At 45.5% G+C, this 22603-nt stretch overlaps 1 protein-coding gene across 1 annotated transcript in view; it reads left to right on the top strand.

Annotated features, from left to right (window-relative positions):
• col9a1b (collagen, type IX, alpha 1b) overlaps window positions 1-22603 on the top strand; it is a 58577-nt gene that overhangs the window by 3357 nt on the left and 32617 nt on the right. The window contains exons 5-23 of the mRNA XM_065023276.1: window positions 1251-1304; window positions 5497-5532; window positions 5778-5801; window positions 6043-6096; window positions 6774-6827; window positions 12068-12103; window positions 12201-12257; window positions 12583-12636; window positions 14787-14840; window positions 15885-15938; window positions 16020-16073; window positions 16249-16302; window positions 16445-16498; window positions 16700-16753; window positions 17014-17067; window positions 17387-17431; window positions 22100-22153; window positions 22243-22296; window positions 22522-22575. Of these exons, the coding sequence (XP_064879348.1) occupies window positions 1251-1304; window positions 5497-5532; window positions 5778-5801; window positions 6043-6096; window positions 6774-6827; window positions 12068-12103; window positions 12201-12257; window positions 12583-12636; window positions 14787-14840; window positions 15885-15938; window positions 16020-16073; window positions 16249-16302; window positions 16445-16498; window positions 16700-16753; window positions 17014-17067; window positions 17387-17431; window positions 22100-22153; window positions 22243-22296; window positions 22522-22575 (954 nt within the window). The remainder of the gene's footprint in view (window positions 1-1250; window positions 1305-5496; window positions 5533-5777; window positions 5802-6042; window positions 6097-6773; window positions 6828-12067; window positions 12104-12200; window positions 12258-12582; window positions 12637-14786; window positions 14841-15884; window positions 15939-16019; window positions 16074-16248; window positions 16303-16444; window positions 16499-16699; window positions 16754-17013; window positions 17068-17386; window positions 17432-22099; window positions 22154-22242; window positions 22297-22521; window positions 22576-22603) is intronic.

Genomic DNA, 22603 nt, shown 5'->3' with positions numbered 1-22603 from the left:
TTAGGTAGGTGGTGGACCATTCTTGATACACACAGGAAACTGTTGAGAGTGACAAAGCCAGCAGTGTTGCAGTTCTTGACACAAACCGGTGTCCCTGGCACCTACTACCAGACCCTGTTCAAAGGGAACTTAAATATGTTGTCTTGCCCATCACCCTCTGAATGGAACACATACACAATCCATGTTTCAGTTGTCTCAAGGCTTAAAAATCCTTCTTTAACCTGCAGCCTCCCCTTCATCTACACTGATTGAAGTGGATTGAACAAGTGACATCAATGAAGGATTGTACCTTTCACCTGGATTCACCTGGTCAGTCTATGACATAGAAAGAGCAGGTGTTCTTCATGTTTTTATACTCAGTGTACATGGATATTGTTGTTTTTGTCCAGAAAATGATCGCTGTGAAGTGTTTTTTATTATTTTGGCAATATTTTTTCTCACGCCCATAAAGCCTTAGTGAAACAGTACCCAGTAGTGTTTGTGCTGTGGGTGTCTCCAGTCCCAGTTGGATCCTCAGGCTGCTGTGGAATGATTCCTGTCAATGGGGCTTGTTTGAGTTGGACCAGAGGAATGTGGGTTAGGGTTAACCACTCTCCCAGTAACTGTCTCAGAGAGATCTCTCAGTTTGTCTCAGATGCTCTGTAGTGTCCTGACCGTTGTGTCTGTGGAGATCATTCCTATTCCAGACTCGATGCCATCATCTATTCAAACTAAACATGATCTATCTTAAATCAATATAATCCAAGGAAGCATTTGTTGAAACTATTTTGAAAATGCCAACCTCAGTCAGAGAATGGAAAAGAGCATGTATTTCAGAGCTTTGCCATTCTGTCAAGCTGTGCTGAAAAGTACTGGATACACGTTTCTGCTAATGCACAGTATTTACAGATTCATTAATTGTGGGTGGGGCATCGTTTAGTCCTGCCCACAAACACACGCCTACTTCTGAGCTCCTCCCACTCCATTAGCTGTGTGACATACGCAACCTTTTTGTGACATCATGTACGTATACAGCTGGAATTATTATGAGATTAGGAAGACTTAAAGCACACCTTAAAGTTGGTAAAGTTGCAAAAACATTTCTTAGAGAAAGGAATTTTGTTATGATCGCTTATGAAAAGCTAACTAACTCTTATGGTTTTCTAGCGTACAGCTGATCTCCTACTGACATTGGACAACATTTCTGTCTTTGTTGTGATGGATTAGTGAAGCCTGGTCTCTCTCTCTCTCCTCTCTTCCTGTCTCTGCAGGGTTTGACTGGTCCTACTGGAGACGAAGGTCCCGATGGTCCCCTTGGACAGAAAGTGAGTAAATAATCACTAATGAGCCCTTTACTGTTTCTGCTTTATAGACTCTCAGACAGTCTGGTCCCAGATGTGTTAGTGCTTCATAGATTCTCAGACAGTCTGGTCCCAGATGTGTTAGTGCTTCATAGATTCTCAGACAGTCTGGTCCCAGATGTGTTAGTGCTTCATAGATTCTCAGACAGTCTGGTCCCAGATGTGTTAGTGCTTCATAGACTCTCAGACAGTCTGGTCCCAGATGTGTTAGTGCTTCATAGATTCTCAGACAGTCTGGTCCCAGATGTGTTAGTGCTTCATAGATTCTCAGACAGTCTGGTCCCAGATGTGTTAGTGCTTCATAGATTATCAGACAGTCTGTAGATTCTCAGACAGTCTTAGATGTGTTAGTGCTTATAGATTCTCAGACAGTCTGGTCCCAGATGTGTTAGTGCTTCATAGATTCTCAGACAGTCTGGTCCCAGATGTGTTAGTGCTTCATAGATTCTCAGACAGTCTGGTCCCAGATGTGTTAGTGCTTCATAGATTCTCAGACAGTCTGGTCCCAGATGTGTTAGTGCTTCATAGACTCTCAGACAGTCTGGTCCCAGATGTGTTAGTGCTTCATAGATTCTCAGACAGTCTGGTCCCAGATGTGTTAGTGCTTCATAGACTCTCAGACAGTCTGGTCCCAGATGTGTTAGTGCTTCATAGATTCTCAGACAGTCTGGTCCCAGATGTGTTAGTGCTTCATAGATTCTCAGACAGTCTGGTCCCAGATGTGTTAGTGCTTCATAGATTCTCAGACAGTCTGGTCCCAGATGTGTTAGTGCTTCATAGATTCTCAGACAGTCTGGTCCCAGGTGTGTTGGTGCTTCATAGATTCTCAGACAGTCTGGTCCCAGATGTGTTGGTGCTTCATAGATTCTCAGACAGTCTGGTCCCAGATGTGTTGGTGTTGTCTTGTCAATTCCTTTGGTCATTTTCACACCAGACAGTACAATCAGATCTGGGACCAGTGTAACTCTCAGCCGGGTGACTGAGCCAAGCTGCTGACTGTCCATTCGCCCACTGTGTTGGCAGGCAAGACAGCAGGAATTACAATTACAACGCGTAAAGCAATTCCTCATGACAAATGATCTTTAATCCCTGATCCCTGATCCCTCCCTGCCAGAGTTCTGGGTAATCTCCGTGGGGAACCAGGCCCAAGCATCATAGTCGTGTTCATTAGGAAAAGCAAGGAAAACATTTTTTAAACGTTTTGCAACGGAGAACAAAATTAGAGTTTCTTATTGGACGAGTTCACTAAGTCCCTCACAATTTGTTTTCTTCATTTTGGTGCATAATGAACAGGACCCAAGCCTTGGGGGAACATTTGCTGGGCCAAGTGCACCCTGCATGGCTCAGGTTCTCAGTCACAGGATTAAACTGAAAGAATGTTAATTCAGTCTGTGAAGTCTCTAGTTAAGTAATTACTCAGACGGCTTCATTTGTCTAAGAAGGAAATTGTCCAGAATATTTGGTGGAAGTGTCAAAAGGCTACGGAGTAGGATCCTGTTGTGTTTCTGATGAGATGAAAGCATGTCTTTATGGAGAAATACTTTGATGTTTTCCACATACATAGTTTGTTGAGTCTCTAGTTAATGATTTTACTCAGATGCCTTAATTTGTCTAAGAAGGAAAAGAAATTGTCGAGAATATTACAGCACAGGAATCGAACAGCTTCAGAATTTATTTGGTGTGTGTTTGGTGTGTGTTTAGTGTGTGTTTGGTGTGTGTTTGGTGTGTGTTTTGTGTGTGTGTTTAGTGTGTGTTTGTGTTTGTGTGTTTGGTGTGTGTTTAGTGTGTTTGTGTGTGTTTTTGTTTTGTGTGTTTGTGTGTTTGTTTGTGTGTTTGGTGTGTGTTTGTTTGTGTGTGTTTAGTGTGTGTTTTTGTTTGTGTGTTTGGTGTGTGTTTTTGTTTAGTGTGTGTTTGGTGTGTGTTTGTGTGTTTAGTGTGTTTGGTGTGTGTTTGGTGTGTTTGTTGTGTGTTTGGTGTGTGTGTTTGTTGTGTTTTAGTGTGTGTGTGCGTTTAGTGTGCGTTTTGTGTGTTTGTGTGTGTTTAGTGTGTGTTTGGTGTGTGTTTTGTGTTTGTGTGTTTGTGTTTGTGTGTTTAGTGTGTGTTTGGTGTGTGTTTGTGTGTGTGTTTAGTGTGTGTTTTTATGTGTGTGTTTTAGTGTGTGTTTGTTTAGTGTGTGTTTGTGTGTGTTTAGTGTGTGTTTAGTGTGTTTAGTGTGTTTGGTGTGTGTTTGGTGTGTGTTTGTTGTGTGTTTAGTGTGTGTTTGTTGTGTGTTTAGTGTGTGTTTTTGTGTGTTTTTGTCTGTTTGTGTTTGTGTTTGTTTGGTGTGTGTTTAGTGTGTGTTTGGTGTGTGTGTGTTTTGTGTGTGTGTGTTTAGTGTGTGTTTGGTGTGTGTTTGGTGTGTGTTTAGTGTGTGTTTGGTGTTTGTGTTTAGTGTGTGTTTTTGTGTGTTTGTTTGTTTGTGTGTGTTTAGTGTGTGTTTGGTGTGTGTTTGGTGTGTGTTTAGTGTATGTTTGTGTGTGTTTGTTTGGTGTGTGTTTAGTGTGCGTTTGGTGTGTGTTTAGTGTGTGTTTAGTGTGTGTGTTTTGTGTGTTTAGTGTGTGTTTAGTGTGTGTTTAGTGTATGTTTGTGTGTGTGTTTAGTGTGTGTTTGGTGTGTGTTTAGTGTGTGTTTGTTGTGTGTTTGGTGTGTGTTTAGTGTGTGTTTAGTGTGTGTTTGTGTGTGTGTGTTTGTTTGTTTTGTCTGTTTGTTGTGTGTTTAGTGTGTGTTTTTGTTTGGTGTGTGTTTGGTGTGTGTTTGTGTGTGTTTTGTGTGTTTGTGTTTGTGTGTGTTTGCTGTGTGTTTAGTGTGTGTTTGGTGTGTGTTTGGTGTGTGTTTGGTGTGTGTTTTGTTGTGTGTTTGTTTGTGTGTTTAGTGTGTGTTTTAGTGTGTGTTTGTTGTGTGTGTTTGTTGTGTGTTTGTTGTGTGTTTTAGTGTGTGTTTGGTGTGTGTTTTGTGTGTGTGTGTGTTTGTTTGTGTGTTTAGTGTGTGTTTGGTGTGTGTTTGTGTGTGTTTAGTGTGTGTTTGGTGTGTGTTTGTGTGTGTTTGTGTGTTTGGTGTGTGGTTGGTGTGTGTTTGTGTGTGTTTAGTGTGTGTTTGTGTGTGTTTGTGTGTGTGTTTAGTGTGTGTTTGGTGTGTGTTTGGTGTTTGTGTGTTTTTAGTGTGTGTTTGTTGTGTTTGGTGTGTGTTTAGTGTGTGTTTGTATGTTTGTGTGTTTTGTGTGTGTTTGTGTTGTTGTGTGTTTAGTGTGTGTTTGGTGTGTGTTTGTTGTCTGTTTGTTGTGTGTTTAGTGTGTGTTTGGTGTGTGTTTGGTGTGTGTTTGTGTTTGTGTGTTTGGTGTGTGTTTGTGTGTGTTTGTGTGTGTTTGGTGTATGTTTGTGTGTGTTTGTTGTGTGTTTAGTGTGTGTTTGTGTGTTTGTGTGTGTTTAGTGTGTTTGTTTGTTTGTGTGTTTGTGTGTGTTTGTTTGTTTAGTGTGTGTTTGCTGTGTGTTTAGTGTGTGTTTGTGTGTGTGTTTGCTGTGTGTTTAGTGTGTGTTTGGTGTATGTTTGGTGTGTGTTTGGTGTGTGTGTGTTGTGTTTTGTGTGTTGTGTGTTTAGTGTGTGTTTGTGTGTGTGTTTGGTGTGTGTTTGTTGTGTGTTTAGTGTGTTTGGTGTGTGTTTGTGTGTGTGTTTGTTGTGTGTTTGTGTGTGTTTGTTTGTGTGTTTGTTGTTGTTTAGTGTGTGTTTGGTGTGTATGTTTGTTTGGTGTGTGTGTGTGTTTGTTTGGTGTGTGTTCAACAATGTCTAAGGATTTGGAACAGTCGCTAGACTATTACAGTATAAGAATACAAGTCGTGTGAATACATGCAACAGAGGCTTTTATCCAAAGCATCTTAGATTTTTAGCATGTGTCTGTGGTCCTGGTGGAAATAGGAAAGGATACTGAATTCTGTTTGTGTGTACATGACAAGCTAAAAACATGTCTTCATGGAGAAAATACTTGTATGTCTTCTACATGCATAGTTTGCTTTGGGTGCTGGATGGGGGATGATTAACTCACAGTATATATTAGATATTCTCTTTACTGTTGTCTCATGTTCACTGTGTTTTCAAATTGACATGCTATTTTACTTTGTTTCAGGGTGAACCCGGGAAACCAGGACCTCGTGGACTAGCTGTGAGTTCCATTATTCTCTATGAACCACTCATTCATTAGTGGAATCAGTCTATACTGAAGACTCAGAGGGCCCAGCTATAGAACATTCAGCTTTCTCACATCACTTGAAACGTAGATTCTAAGGCTTATTAATGAAGCCTTCATAGAGCCTTCATAGAGCCTTCATAGAGCCTTCATAGAGCCTATAAAGATGCTGTAGTATCTTATGTCATTGACTCGTCTGGTGCTTCTGTTTTCCTCCATAGGGCGTTGGAGACGATGGACCCCCTGTTAGTATTTTACAGTATTATTAATTACACATTCACACATGACACACGTATTACATCTTTATAGTACAGTATCTAGTAAAATGTCGTTCACATTAGTCATGGTAAGATACCTTTGATGCATTCGGAAGACATATTGTTGAAAAACTTTAAAAACGATAAAAATGCCACAACAAAAAAAAGTATATGATAAATTTGTACAAGTCATAATTTTCAGTGAATGAATACGTGTTTCTCTGAACAGGGACCCCCGGGGCCAGGAGGACTTCCAGGTGATTTGGGCAAAGGTGGACCCCCTGTGAGTATCAGTTACAGACCCTCATCACCTAACGATCCTCATCACCTAACGATCCTCATCACCTAACAATCCCCTTGCCTTAAGGATCCTCATGACCTAACGATCCTCATCACCTAACGATCAGCAGCTAATGAGGATCCTTAATAAATACAAATACCTAAACGATCCTCATGACCTAACGATCCTCAGGACATATAGATCCTCACATAGTGATTCCCTATGTGGACAGAGCTTGAATTGGGCCGAACAGACCGGTGCTTTTCTCCTGCTTGATTTCCGACAGGTGAAAATAAACAGTACTGAACCCTAAAATCCTGAGTACCAGCTCCTATTTCAGTCCACTTCAAGCACTGCATGTAGATAGTTTGGGAGCTGGAGTCATAGGGCCAAATATGGCTGATTGGATGTGCAGCATAAGAGGCTGCTGAGGGGAGGACGCCTCATAACGGCTGGAACGGAGCGAATGGAATGGCATCAAACGCCTGGAAACCATGGAAACCATGTGTTTGATGTATTTGATACCGTTCCACTAATACCGCTCCAGCCCTGTCCTCCCCAATTAAGGTGCCACCAACTTCCTGTGATGTACAGTACCTCCTCTGTCAGGAACGTCAATCAAAAGGTGAATGAAAATGGACCATGTTTGTTTGATCTGCTTTCTATGTCCGTTACCACAGGGTGCTATGGGAGTGAGAGGACCAACAGGACCTGGTGGATCAGTAGGGCCGAGAGTGAGTAGTACATCTGTGGATCAGTAGGGCCTAGAGTGTGTAGTACATCTGTGGATCAGTAGGGCCTAGAGTGAGTAGTACATCTGTGGATCAGCAGGGCCTAGAGTGAGCAGTACATCTGTGGATCAGCAGGGCCTAGAGTGAGTAGTACATCTGTGGATCAGCAGGGCCTAGAGTGAGTAGTACACTGTGGATCATAGGGCCTGATTGGATCAGCAGGGCCTAGAGTGAGTAGTACATCAAACGCCTGTGAAACCATGGAAACCTGTGGATTTGCAGGGCCTAGAGTGAGTAGTACATCTGTGGATCACTTCCAGGGCCTCTAGAAAAAAGTGAGTAGTACATCTGTGGATCAGTAGGGCCTAGAGTGAGTAGTACATCTGTGGATCAGCACGGCCTAGAGTGAGTAGTACATCTGTGGATCAGCAGGGCCTAGAGTGAGTAGTACATCTGTGGATCAGTAGGGCCTAGAGTGAGTAGTACATCTGTGGATCAGTAGGGCCTAGAGTGAGTAGTACATCTGTGGATCAGCAGGGCCTAGAGTGAGTAGTACATCTGTGGATCAGCAGGGCCTAGAGTGAGTAGTACATCTGTGGATCAGCAGGGCCTAGAGTGAGTAGTACATCTGTGGATCAGCAGGGCCTAGAGTGAGTAGTACATCTGTGGATCAGCAGGGCCTAGAGTGAGTAGTACATCTGTGGATCAGCAGGGCCTAGAGTGAGTAGTACATCTGTGGATCAGGGCCTAGAGTGGGTACATCTAGAGGGTGAGTAGTACATCTGTGGATCAGCAGGGCCTAGAGTGAGTAGTACATCTGTGGATCTAGGGTGGATCAGCAGGGCCTAGAGTGAGTAGTACATCTGTGGATCAGTAGGGCCTAGAGTGAGTAGTACATCTGTGGATCAGTAGGGCCTAGAGTGAGTAGTACATCTGTGGATCAGTAGGGCCTAGAGTGAGTAGTACATCTGTGGATCAGTAGGGCCTAGAGTGAGTAGTACATCTGTGGATCAGTAGGGCCTAGAGTGAGTAGTACATCTGTGGATCAGTAGGGCCTAGAGTGAGTAGTACATCTGTGGATCAGCAGGGCCTAGAGTGAGTAGTACATCTGTGGATCAGCAGGGCCTAGAGTGAGTAGTACATCTGTGGATCAGCAGGGCCTAGAGTGAGTAGTACATCTGTGGATCAGCAGGGCCTAGAGTGAGTAGTACATCTGTGGATCAGTAGGGCCTAGAGTGAGTAGTACATCTGTGGATCAGTAGGGCCTAGAGTGAGTAGTACATCTGTGGATCAGCAGGGCCTAGAGTGAGTAGTACATCTGTGGATCAGCAGGGCCTAGAGTGAGTAGTACATCTGTGGATCAGTAGGGCCTAGAGTGAGTAGTACATCTGTGGATCAGTAGGGCCTAGAGTGAGTAGTACATCTGTGGATCAGTAGGGCCTAGAGTGAGTAGTACATCTGTGGATCAGTAGGGCCTAGAGTGAGTAGTACATCTGTGGATCAGTAGGGCCTAGAGTGAGTAGTACATCTGTGGATCAGCAGGGCCTAGAGTGAGTAGTACATCTGTGGATCAGTAGGGCCTAGAGTGAGTAGTACATCTGTGGATCAGTAGGGCCTAGAGTGAGTAGTACATCTGTGGATCAGTAGGGCCTAGAGTGAGTAGTACATCTGTGGATCAGCAGGGCCTAGAGTGAGTAGTACATCTGTGGATCAGGATCAGTAGGGCCTAGTGAGTGAGTAGTACATCTGTGGATCAGTAGGGCCTAGAGTGAGTAGTACATCTGTGGATCAGTAGGGCCTAGAGTGAGTAGTACATCTGTGGATCAGTAGGGCCTAGAGTGAGTAGTACATCTGTGGATCAGTAGGGCCTAGAGTGAGTAGTACATCTGTGGATCAGCCTAGAGTGAGTAGTACATCTGTGGATACATCTGTGGATCAGTAGGGCCTAGAGTGAGTAGTACATCTGTGGATCAGTAGGGCCTAGAGTGAGTAGTACATCTGTGGATCAGTAGGGCCTAGAGTGAGTAGTACATCTGTGGATCAGCAGGGCCTAGAGTGAGTAGTACATCTGTGGATCAGTAGGGCCTAGAGTGAGTAGTACATCTGTGGATCAGTAGGGCCTAGAGTGAGTAGTACATCTGTGGATCAGTAGGGCCTAGAGTAGTACATCTGTGGATCAGTAGGGCCATCTGTGGATCAGTAGGGCCTAGAGTGAGTAGTACATCTGTGGATCAGTAGGGTAGTGGGCATCTGTGGATCAGTAGGGCCTAGAGTGAGTAGCATCTGTGGATCTGTGGAGTACATCTGTGGATCAGTAGGGCCTAGAGTGAGTAGTACATCTGTGGATCAGCAGGGCCTAGAGTGAGTAGTACATCTGTGGAGGGCCTAGAGTGAGTAGTACATCTGTGGATCAGCAGGGCCTAGAGTGAGTAGTACATCTGTGGATCAGTGTGGGGCCTAGAGTGAGTAGTACATCTGTGGATCAGTAGGGCCTAGAGTGAGTAGTACATCTGTGGATCAGTAGGGCCTAGAGTGAGTAGTACATCTGTGGATCAGTAGGGCCTAGAGTGAGTAGTACATCTGTGGATCAGTAGGGCCTAGAGTGAGTAGTACATCTGTGGATCAGATCAGGGCCTAGAGTGAGTAGTACATCTGTGGATCAGTAGGGCCTAGAGTGAGTAGTACATCTGTGGATCAGTAGGGCCTAGAGGGCCTGAGTAGTACATCTGTGGATCAGCAGGGCCTAGAGTGAGTAGTACATCTGTGGATCAGTAGGGCCTAGAGTGAGTAGTACATCTGAGGATCAGTAGGGCCTAGAGTGAGTAGTACATCTGTGGATCAGTAGGGCCTAGAGTGAGTAGTACATCTGTGGATCAGTACATCTGTGGATCAGTAGGGCCTAGAGTGAGTAGTACATCTGTGGATCAGTAGGGCCTAGAGTGAGTAGTACATCTGTGGATCAGCAGGGCCTAGAGTGAGTAGTACATCTGTGGATCAGCAGGGCCTAGAGTGAGTAGTACATCTGTGGATCAGTAGGGCCTAGAGTGAGTAGTACATCTGTGGATCAGTAGGGCCTAGAGTGAGTAGTACATCTGTGGATCAGTAGGGCCTAGAGTGAGTAGTACATCTGTGGATCAGCAGGGCCTAGAGTGAGTAGTACATCTGTGGATCACAGGGCCTCTAGTACATCTGTGGATCAGCAGGGCCTAGAGTGAGTAGTACATCTGTGGATCAGTAGGGCCTAGAGTGAGTAGTACATCTGTGGATCAGTAGGGCCTAGAGTGAGTAGTACATCTGTGGATCAGTAGGGCCTAGAGTGAGTAGTACATCTGTGGATCAGTAGGGCCTAGAGTGAGTAGTACATCTGTGGATCAGGGCCTAGAGGGCATCTGTGGATCAGAGGGCCTAGAGTGAGTAGTACATCTGTGGATCAGTAGGGCCTAGAGTGAGTAGTACATCTGTGGATCAGTAGGGCCTAGAGTGAGTAGTACATCTGTGGATCAGTAGGGCCTAGAGTGAGTAGTACATCTGTGGATCAGTAGGGCCTAGAGTGAGTAGTACATCTGTGGATCAGTAGGGCCTAGAGTGAGTAGTACATCTGTGGATCAGTAGGGCCTAGAGTGAGGTACATCTGTGGATCAGAGGGCCTAGAGTAGTACATCTGTGGATCAGTAGGGCCTAGAGTGAGTAGTACATCTGTGGATCAGTAGGGCCTAGAGTGAGTAGTACATCTGTGGATCAGTAGGGCCTAGAGTGAGTAGTACATCTGTGGATCAGTAGGGCCTAGAGTGTACAGTAGTACATCTGTGGATCAGTAGGGCCTAGAGTGAGTAGTACATCTGTGGATCAGTAGGGCCTAGAGTGAGTAGTACATCTGTGGATCAGTAGGGCCTAGAGTGAGTAGTACATCTGAGGATCAGCAGGGCCTAGAGTGAGTAGTACATCTGTGGATCAGTAGGGCCTAGAGTGAGTAGTACATCTGAGGATCAGTAGGGCCTAGAGTGAGTAGTATATCTGTGGATCAGTAGGGCCTAGAGTGAGTAGTACATCTGTGGATCAGTAGGGCCTAGAGTGAGTAGTACATCTGTGGATCAGCAGGGCCTAGAGTGAGTAGTACATCTGTGGATCAGCACGGCCTAGAGTGAGTAGTACATCTGTGGATCAGCACGGCCTAGAGTGAGTAGTACATCTGTGGATCAGTAGGGCCTAGAGTGAGTAGTACATCTGTGGATCAGCACGGCCTAGAGTGAGTAGTACATCTGTGGATCAGCAGGGCCTAGAGTGAGTAGTACATCTGAGGATCAGTAGGGCCTAGAGTGAGTAGTACATCTGTGGATCAGTAGGGCCTAGAGTGAGTAGTACATCTGTGGATCAGTAGGGCCTAGAGTGAGTAGTACATCTGTGGATCAGTAGGGCCTAGAGTGAGTAGTACATCTGTGGATCAGGGCCTAGAGGGCATCTGTGGATCAGTAGGGCCTAGAGTGAGTAGTACATCTGTGGATCAGCAGGGCCTAGAGTGAGTAGTACATCTGTGGATCAGTAGGGCCTAGAGTGAGTAGTACATCTGTGGATCAGTAGGGCCTAGAGTGAGTAGTACATCTGTGGATCAGTAGGGCCTAGAGTGAGTAGTACATCTGTGGATCAGTAGGGCCTAGAGTGAGTAGTACATCTGTGGATCAGCAGGGCCTAGAGTGAGTAGTACATCTGTGGATCAGCAGGGCCTAGAGTGAGTAGTACATCTGTGGATCAGCAGGGCCTAGAGTGAGTAGTACATCTGTGGATCAGCAGGGCCTAGAGTGAGTAGTACATCTGTGGATGAGCAGGGCCTAGAGTGAGTAGTACATCTGTGGATCAGTAGGGCCTAGAGTGAGTAGTACATCTGTGGATCAGCAGGGCCTAGAGTGAGTAGTACATCTGTGGATCAGCAGGGCCTAGAGTGAGTAGTACATCTGTGGATCAGCAGGGCCTAGAGTGAGTAGTACATCTGTGGATCAGCAGGGCCTAGAGTGAGTAGTACATCTGTGGATCAGTAGGGCCTAGAGTGAGTAGTACATCTGTGGATCAGCAGGGCCTAGAGTGAGTAGTACATCTGTGGATCACTGTCACTGTGTTACGTCCCTAGTTGATGATACGTTGACAAGCACATCCAGAGAATGTCGTGAGCTGTTTGTGTGTCACGTTGAACAGTCATCTACTCTTCCTAATCAACTGATTAACAATTCTCAAAATGATGTGTTTTTCAGGGTGCAGCAGGGATGCAGGATTTAAGTGCCGAGCTGGTAAGACTTTGTTCGTTCAAGTTCACACAACTCAGTGCCTGGCATTACACGTATGAGTGATAATCTGACCCTGTTGATTTATCCTGCTGCTGTCTAGTGCCCTGGTGCCTGTCCACCTGGGACACCTGGTCATCCCGGCCTCCCTGGCATGAAGGTGAGTCAAGGGTCAGGGGTCAGGGGCCAAGGAGAGTGCCTGCCCTCACTAGTGTATCATATGAAGTTATGTAATGGATAAACGTTCTCAGTGGTGTGCTAGGAAGGGCACTGGAACATAGCCAGTGGTGTATTGATAGCTTGGTCTCATAAGTTATCATATATTGTGCTAATGGTAACCATAGCTGCTTCAACCTACAGCCTCACAGAAGTCATTGGTTTAAATCTATTCTATTGTCTTCACAGTTAGTAATATGATAGTCTAACAGTGATATGTGATAGAGATTGGGGAGGGTGTTTAAGCTTCATGTTCCTCTGTTTTCTAGGGTCACAAAGGAGTAAAAGGGGAAGGAGGAGAGCCTGGGAAACAAGGGCACAAGGTAACGGCTTACATTTTACACACATTCAGAGAACTGAACAAAAACCTACACGGCATTAAAATGACTTGGTCCAGAACTAGGTTTAGTCTGTTTCTTGGAAAACCAGATGTTTCCATGACATAAAATAAGCTTGGAGCTTTGTAGCTCCTCTAGTCTCATTGCTTCATGTGATGCGTCATGAGATCAGCTTTACATCTTGACTGACCAAGATATTCAGATTAGACATTACAAGAAATACTCTCACTGCTACTTCTTAGCTGTCAGTATGCGTCCAGCCTGTGATCCATGTGGTTAGGGCCTGAGATCCATGTGGTCAGGGCCTGTGATCCATGTGGTCAGGGCCTGATATCCATGCAGTCAGGGCCTGAGATCCATGTGGTCAAGGCCTGAGATCCATGCAGTCAGGGCCTGTGATCCATGTGGTCAGGGCCTGATATCCATGCAGTCAGGGCCTGAGATCCATGCAGTCAGGGCCTGAGATCCATGCGGTCAGGGCCTGATATCCATCCAGTCAGGGTCTCAGATCCATCCAGTCAGGGCCTGTGATCCATGCGGTCAGGGCCTGATATCCATCCAGTCAGGGTCTGAGATCCATGCAGTCAGGGCCTGATATCCATGCGGTCAGGGCCTGAGATCCATCCAGTCAGGGCCTGAGATCCATGCGGTCAGGGCCTGTGATCCATGCGGTCAGGGCCTGTGATCCATGCGGTCAGGGCCTGATATCCATCCAGTCAGGGTCTGAGATCCATGCAGTCAGGGCCTGATATCCATGCGGTCAGGGCCTGAGATCCATCCAGTCAGGGCCTGAGATCCATCCAGTCAGGGCCTGAGATCCATGCGGTCAGGGCCTGTGATCCATGCGGTCAGGGCCTGTGATCCATGCGGTCAGGGCCTGTGATCCATGCAGTCAGGATCTCTACCTGCTATAGGATCTCTACCTGCTATAGGATCTCTACCTGCTATAGGATCTCTACCTGTTATAGGATCTCTGCCTGCTATAGGATCTCTACCTACTATAGGATCTCTACCTGCTATAGTATCTCTGCCTGCTATAGGATCTCTACCTGCTATAGGATCTCTACCTGCTATAGGATCTCTACCTGCTATAGGATCTCTACCTGCTATAGGATCTCTGCCTGCTATAGGATCTCTACCTGCTATAGGATCTCTGCCTGCTATAGGATCTCTACCTGCTATAGGATCTCTGCCTGCTATAGGATCTCTACCTGCTATAGGATCTCTACCTGCTATAGGATCTCTACCTGCTATAGGATCTCTACCTGCTATAGGATCTCTACCTGCTATAGGATCTCTGCCTGCTATAGGATCTCTACATGCTATAGGATCTCTACCTGCTTATAGGATCTCTGCACAACATAAACCTCACACTTTTTCATATTTTTGCCTCATTTCATTTAGAAAGGCTGTGAGTGATATGTTGCCTGAAAGTAAACTATTTCCATGTCTGCGTCCCCAATGACACCTTATTCCCTACATAGTGCTCTACATATGAACACAGCCCTATGGGCCCTGGTCAAAAGTAGAGCACTTTATAGGGATTAGGGTGTAATTTGGGATGCAGACCATGTTAGTGATGCAGGGGTGATGGTTGATGTGGAATGCCATGCTAACACATCCACACTCAGCCCTGTAATGGTTCCATACATCCATATATAAGGAAATAAGTTCAGTTATATACCCAAGTCACTTCATCACCTAGTGGCCTATAACTCCATTCACTGTCTGTCTGTCTGGATTCAAGGCTCCATGTATCCATATGGACTGTAAATGACTTTCTCCATGTATAGAATTCAGCCTTGCTTAGTGTAGAACATGCATGCTTTTCACTCACAAGTCAAAGCGTGTAGTCTCTGACAGCTGACAGCACTCACACCTTTGGCAATGTGATCAGCGGTAGAGTCCATTTCATTGAAACGTGTGTCATGTATCTGAGTCAACGAGGCTGTAGGAACATTGATTTAAAGTCCATGGGAGTTGTTTTGCGGCCATTAAAGTTGTTTTGAAACAGCTTACATTTGAAATCCATCTTTCTATCCTCCTATAAATGTACCTACTTATGTTTTAATGTCTCTGTCATACGCAGCTGTTCATCTTACTGATGTCTGCATGTTACCTCTCTCTCTCTCTAGGGTGAAGAGGGTGACCAGGGAACCACAGGGGACCTCGGATCCCAGGGCCCAACGGTTTGATACTCTCATTAACCTACCTTTAACAGATACTATAACAGACTGTCTGTAGTGATAATAGAACAGACTGTCTGTAGTGATAATATAACAGACTGTCTGTAGTGATAATATAACAGACTGTCTGTAGTGATAATATAACAGACTGTCTGTAGTGATAATATAACAGACTGTAGTGATAATATAACAGACTGTAGTGATAATATAACAGACTAGTGATAATAGAACAGACTGTCTGTAGTGATAATATAACAGACTGTAGTGATAATATAACAGACTGTCTGTAGTGATAATATAACAGACTGTCTGTAGTGATAATATAACAGACTGTCTGTAGTGATAATATAACAGACTGTCTGTAGTGATAATATAACAGGCTGTCTGTAGTGATAATATAACAGACTGTCTATAACAGACTGTAGTGATACTATAACAGATAATATAACAGACTGTCTATAGTGATAATATAACAGCCTGTCTGTAGTGATAATATAACAGACTGTCTGTAGTGATAATATAACAGACTGTCTGTAGTGATAATATAACAGACTGTCTGTAGTGATACTATAACAGACTGTCTGTAGTGATAATATAACAGACTGTCTGTAGTGATAATATAACAGCCTGTCTGTAGTGATAATATAACAGCCTGTCTGTAGTGATACTATAACAGACTGTCTGTAGTGATAATATAACAGACTGTCTGTAGTGATACTATAACAGACTGTCTGTAGTGATAATATAACAGACTGTCTGTAGTGATAATATAACAGACTGTCTGTAGTGATAATATAACAGACTGTCTGTAGTGATAATATAACAGACTGTCTGTAGTGATAATATAACAGACTGTCTGTAGTGATAATATAACAGACTGTCTGTAGTGATAATATAACAGACTGTCTGTAGTGATAATATAACAGACTGTCTGTAGTGATAATATAACAGACTGTCTGTAGTGATAATATAACAGACTGTCTGTAGTGATAATAGAACAGACTGTCTATGGTGACAGTTTGTCTTTCTGCTGTTGTGTGATTCCAGGGTCCTCAGGGAATCAGAGGCTCCACTGGAATGATGGGGCCCAAAGGTGGACTGGTAAGAGTCACTCTTTGAAGTTAATTGTATTTCAATCCTCTCTGTCATCTTAATGCTAATATACCCCTGGTGTTGTGACAGGGAGCACGAGGACATGATGGAGATCCAGGTCCCCAGGGTGTTGAAGGAGCCACTGTAAGTATTCTCCCATAATCCCCTTCTCCTGTTCATTATGATTTCACTAATGTTGGACCTCTGGAAAGGTGACTGTTTCAGGAATACGACACTGTGTTGTGTTCTCAATGAAGGACCTGATTAAACATCTGTAGAAGGGTTTGTCTTAGAATATGTTGATGCTGTCTCTTGTTAGGGTGACCAAGGCCAGAGGGGCGTGATGGGCGAGTTTGGTCCTAAAGGTGATGAGGTGGGTTTCAGAGTCAAAAATACACCTACCATGGTTTCACATGGACAAATTCATTCTTGTCTTTAGTCACTGTCTGGGGTGGTGGAGATGGTGTAATGCTGATGCCTTGATTGGTTCCTTATCCTATTGTGTTGTTATCTAGGGATCTCAAGGTGGAAGAGGAATCACAGGTCTTCCTGGGCCCAAGGGAAAGGGTGTAAGTATTACTGTAACTATTGTATCACAGCAGAAACAATCAGTCTTGGCGGTGCAAAATGTAAGCATATCCTGTCTGTTTGTGTATTCATAGACTCTTAGAATCATTTAAGCCACAGAACCATTCATAGAACCATAGAACCTTCTTGGAACATTAACACTTGTCATGGAATAATTGTCGTGGTTCTTTTTTCATGTCTAGGGTTTGTCAGGAGTGGATGGCCGTGAAGGTATTCCTGGATTGCCAGGTGGAAAGGTATGGACAGGATCTACTGTAAGATGTTTAGATGCATCGTTCTAGTTTTGCTGTGCCCTCTCATAGGTCTACAGTGATTCTTTTCTGCAGCCATTTCTATTGGCCTGGCAATGGAGATCACAGCATTCTGAAAAGTCTACTATAAAATGGGATTCATACTGTTTCAACGGAGGAATCAGCAGGAGTTGTCAAATCAAGTTAAGATTACAACTGTGATGTCAAAAGTTCATCTTAACTCACATAACTCTCTTTCTCCACAGGGCACCATTGGCAAGGCTGGGTCTCCAGGGGAGGTGGGGCTTCAGGGACTTCCTGTAAGTATGACCTTTGACCTCACACTAACAGGTGTTCTGATTGGTTGCGCCTGTGTAATCCTCCTCAGCCTCCCGTATTCTAATCCTGATGTGAAATAACATAATAATAATAACATGAGATAATTGTTTCTGATTGACAACCACCATTGTGTAGGTTCTTTTGTTTTACAAGATTTAGAGATTTTCATGTTTTCAACAACATCTTTGAAATGGATAATAAATGCATGAGTGGTTTGGTCAGATGTATTCTAGGTATTTACATGATAATTCTTGTTACTGTAGATTGATTTTGATTGACAATGTTGTGTTTCCTCTCTAGGGATTACCTGGTTCTCCTGGCTCTAAAGGAACTGGTGGAGAGAAGGTAGGCATCATAGAGATCCTATTAAAATAGTATTCCAATTCCTAATTCACCCACAATGCACCACTTACATCAATTAATCTACAGCCAATGGGCATGAATTACTCTGTGCCATAAACTCAACCCTTTTGACCAATAGAGCTAGTCTATGTCACTGAGGAGCTGCAGCTGGATAAGAGCATGGGTACTGACCTACATTGAGGGAAAAAGGATTTGATCCCCTGCTGATTTTGTACTTTTGCACACTGACAAACAAATTATCAGTCTATCATTTTAATGGTAGGGTTATTTGAACAGTGAGAGACAGAATAACAACAAAAAATCCAGAAAAACGCATGGAAAAAATGTTATACATTGATTTGCATTTTAATGAGGGAATTAATTATTTGACCCCTCCAAAACATGACTTGGTACTGGGTGGCAAAACCCTTGTTGGCAACCACAGAGGTCAGATGTTTGTTGTAGTTGGCCACCAGGTTTGCACACTTCTCAGGAGGGATTTTGTCCCACTCCTCTTTGCAGATCTTAAGTCATTAAGGTTTCGAGGCTGACGTTTGGCAACTCAAACCTTCAGCTCCCTCCACCGATTTTCGATGTGATTAAGGTCTGGAGACCAGCTAGACCACTCCAGGACCTTAATGTGCTTCTTCTTGAGCCACTCCTTTGTTGCCTTGGCTGTGTGCCCATCACGACCCATTTTCAATGCCCTGGCAGAGGGAAGGAGGTTCTCACCCAAGATTTGACAGTACATGGCCCCGCCCATCGTCCCTTTGATGCGGTGAAGTTGTCCTGTCTCCTTAGCAGAAAAACATAAAAGCATAATGTTTCCACCTCCATATTTGACGGTGGGGATGATGTTCTTGGGGTCATAGGCAGCATTCCTCCTCCTCCTCCAAACACGGCGAGTTGAGTTGATGGCAAAGAGCTCCATTTTGGTCTCATCTGACCACACCACTTTCACACAGTTGTCCTCTGAATCATTCAGATGTTCACTGGCAAACTTCAGACGGGCATGTATATGTGCTTTCTTGAGCAGGGGGACCTTGCGGGCGCTGCAGGATCTCAGTCCTTCACGGCGTAGTGTGTTACCAATTGTTTTCTTGGTGACTATGGTCTCAGCTGCCTTGAGATCATTGACAAGATCCTCCCGTGTAGTTCTGGGCTGATTCCTCATCGTTCTCATGATCATTGCAACTCGGCGAGGTGAGATCTTGCATGGAGCCCCGGGCCGAGGGAGATTGACAGTTATTTTGTGTTTCTTCCATTTGTGAATAATCGCACCAACTATTGTCACCTTCACACCAAGCTGCTTGGCGATGGTCTTGTAGCCCATTCCAGCCTTGTGTAGGTCTCAGTCTTGTCCCCGACATCCTTGGACAGCTCTTTGGTCTTGGCCATGGTGGAGAGTTTGGAATCTGATTGATTGATTGCTTCTGTGGACAGGTGTCTTTTATGCAGGTAACAAACTGAGATTAGGAGCACTCCCTTTAAGAGTGTGCTCCTAATCTCAGCTCGTTACCTGTATAAAAGACACCTGGGAGCCTGAAATCTTTCTGATTGAGAGGGGTTCAAATACTTATTTACCTCATTCAAATGCAAATCAATTTATAACATTTTTGACATGTGTTTTTCTGGATTTTTGTTGTTGTTATTCTGTCTCTCACTGTTCAAATAAACCATTAAAATTATAGACGGATCATTTCTTTGTCAGTGGGCAAACGTACAAAATCAGTAGGGGATCAAATACTTTTTTTCCCTCACTAACTGTCCTGACACTGACCTGACCTGACACTGACCTGACCTGACTGTCCTGACACTGACCTGACTGTCCTGACACTGACACTGACACTGACCTGACCTGACTGTCCTGACACTGACACTGACACTGACCTGACCTGACCTGACTGTCCTGACACTGACCTGACTGTCCTGACACTGACACTGACCTGACCTGACTGTCCTGACACTGACCTGACTGTCCTGACACTGACCTGACTGTCCTGACACTAACCTGACTGTCCTGACACTGACCTGACCTGACTGTCCTGACACTGACCTGACTGTCCTGACACTGACCTGACTGTCCTGACACTGACCTGACCTGACTGTCCTGACACTGACCTGACTGTCCTGACACTGACCTGACTGTCCTGACACTGACCTGACTGTCCTGACACTGACACTGACCTGACCTGACTGTCCTGACACTGACACTGACCTGACCTGACTGTTCTGACACTGACCTGACTGTCTTGACACTGACCTGACTGTCCTGACACTGACCTGACTGTCTTGACACTGACCTGACTGTTCTGACATTGACCTGAATGTTCTGACACTGACCTGACTGTCCTGACACTGACCTGACTGTCTTGACACTGACCTGACTGTTCTGACGTTGACCTGAATGTTCTGACACTGACCTGACTGTCCTGACACTGACTTGACTGTCCTGACACTGACCTGACCTGACTGTCCTGACACTGACACAGACCTGACTGTTCTGACACTGACCTGACTGTCCTGACACTGACCTGACTGTCCTGACACTGACCTGACTGTCCTGACACTGACCTGACCTGACTGTCCTGACACTGACACAGACCTGACTGTTCTGACACTGACCTGACTGTCCTGACACTGACCTGACTGTCCTGACACTGACTTGACTGTCCTGACACTGACCTGACTGTCCTGACACTGACCTGACTGTCCTGACACTGACCTGACTGTTCTGACACTGACCTGACTGTCCTGACACTGACCTGACTGTCCTGACACTGACCTGACTGTCCTGACACTGACCTGACTGTCCTAACACTGACCTGACTGTCCTGACACTGACCTGACTGTCCTGACACTGACCTGTCCTGACTGTCTTGACACTGACCTGACCTGACTGTCCTGACACTGACCTGACTGTTCTGACACTGACTGTCCTGACACTTGACTGTCCTGACACTGACCTGACTGTCCTGACACTGACACTGACCTGACTGTCCTGACACTGACCTGACTGTCCTGACACTGACCTGACTGTCTTGACACTGACCTGACTGTCCTGACACTGACCTGACTGTCCTGACCTGACCTGACTGTCCTGACACTCACTGTCCTGACACTGACCTGACTGTTCTGACACTGACTGTCCTGATACTGACCTGACTGCCTTGACACTGACCTGACCTGACTGTCCTGACACTGTCCTGACACTGACCTGACTGTCCTGACACTGACTGTCCTGACACTGACCTGACTGTTCTGACACTGACCTGACTGTCCTGACACTGACTGTCCTGACACTGACATTGACTGTCCTGACACTGACCTGACACTGACCTGACTGTCCTGACACAGAGCTGACTGTCCTGACACTGACCTGACTGTCCTGACACAGACCTGACTGTCCTGAAACTGACCTGACTGTTCTGACACTGACTGTCCTGACACTGACACTGACATTGACTGTCCTGACACTGACCTGACACTGACCTGACTGTCCTGACACTGACCTGATTGTCCTGACACTGACACTGACTGTCCTGACACTGACCTGACTGTCCTGACACTGACCTGACTGTCCTGACGCTGACCTGACTGTCCTGACACTGACCTGACTGTCCTGACACTGACCTGACTGTCCTGACACTGACCTGACTGTCCTGACACTGACCTGACTGTCCTGACACTGACCTGACTGTCCTGACACAGACCTGACTGTCCTGACACAGACCTGACTGTCCTGACACTGACCTGACCTGACACTGACCTGACTGTCCTGACATAGACCTGACTGTCCTGACACTGACCTGACTGTCCTGACACTGACCTGACTGTCCTGACACTGACCTGACTGTCCTGACACAGACCTGACTGTCCTGACACTGACCTGACTGTCCTGACACAGACCTGACTGTCCTGACACTGACCTGACCTGACACTGACCTGACTGTCCTGACACAGACCTGACTGTCCTGACACTGACCTGACTGTCCTGACACTGACCTGACTGTCCTGACACTGACACTGACCTGACTGTCCTGACACTGACCTGACTGTCCTGACACAGACCTGACTGTCCTGACACTGACCTGACACTGACCTGACTGTCCTGACACAGACCTGACTGTCCTGACACTGACCTGACTGTCCTGACACTGACCTGACTGTCCTGACACTGACACTGACCTGACTGTCCTGACACTGACCTGACTGTCCTGACACAGACCTGACTGTCCTGACACTGACCTGACTGTCCTGACACTGACCTGACTGTCCTGACACAGACCTGACTGTCCTGACACTGACCTGACTGTCCTGACACTGACACAGAGCTGACTGTCCTGACACTGACCTGACTGTCCTGACACAGACCTGACTGTCCTGACACAGAGCTGACTGTCCTGACACTGACCTGACTGTCCTGACCTGATTCTACATTGGGGATGGAATCAGGGCGGTAGCTCCACCCCCTGCTCTCTGTAAGTTTCGGGCAAGTCTACGAGCCAAATGTCCAAAATCAGTGATGGAAAAATCTGCACATTGGACAAAGTTCCTTGTTAGTTGTGGCATCCCAGTCTGTTGACAGACACTACGATATCATCCTATGGTACGTGTATCTGTCCACGTCAGATTATGACACTAAACTCTGTTTCTGTTGCTCTACTTCAGGGTAGCTCTGGAGAGGCAGGTCTTCTTGGAACAATAGGATCTGCTGGTAAAACAGTAAGTCCAAATCAAATCCAAGTTGATTTAAAATGCATTTCAAGTTGTCCATCCAGTAACAGCCTGTTCACTGTGATGTCTCTGTGTAGGGAGAGCAAGGCAAGGCAGGAGGTCTAGGACCCGTTGGACCCATTGGTGGACCGGTGAGTATCCTGTCATTTATTATATTTCCCAGCAGGCAAAGCTGTTTTTATGACGCCATCACAACCAGATTACAACTGGTAGTAATTGGGTTACAATGATGTCGGTGATGTCAATGCAACCAGTTTTGCCCTCTGGGTTCCATTTTAATGTCCTTTATCGTGCATTAATGTGTAATAAAACAAACCTCTTCTTCTCTCTTGTAATTCCCTTTGACACCTCTCTAGGGAGACAGCGGAGTACAAGGACCAGCCGGTCCACCGGGCAAACCAGGGGCCAGGGTGAGTTATTGTTGTTGTTGTTGTTGTC

Source organism: Oncorhynchus nerka, linkage group LG10 (genome assembly GCF_034236695.1).
Source record: "Oncorhynchus nerka isolate Pitt River linkage group LG10, Oner_Uvic_2.0, whole genome shotgun sequence".
Taxonomy (NCBI): Eukaryota; Metazoa; Chordata; class Actinopteri; order Salmoniformes; family Salmonidae; genus Oncorhynchus; species Oncorhynchus nerka.
The sequence above is the reverse complement of the archived record's forward strand: the minus strand, read 5'-3'. Positions and strand labels throughout refer to the sequence as shown.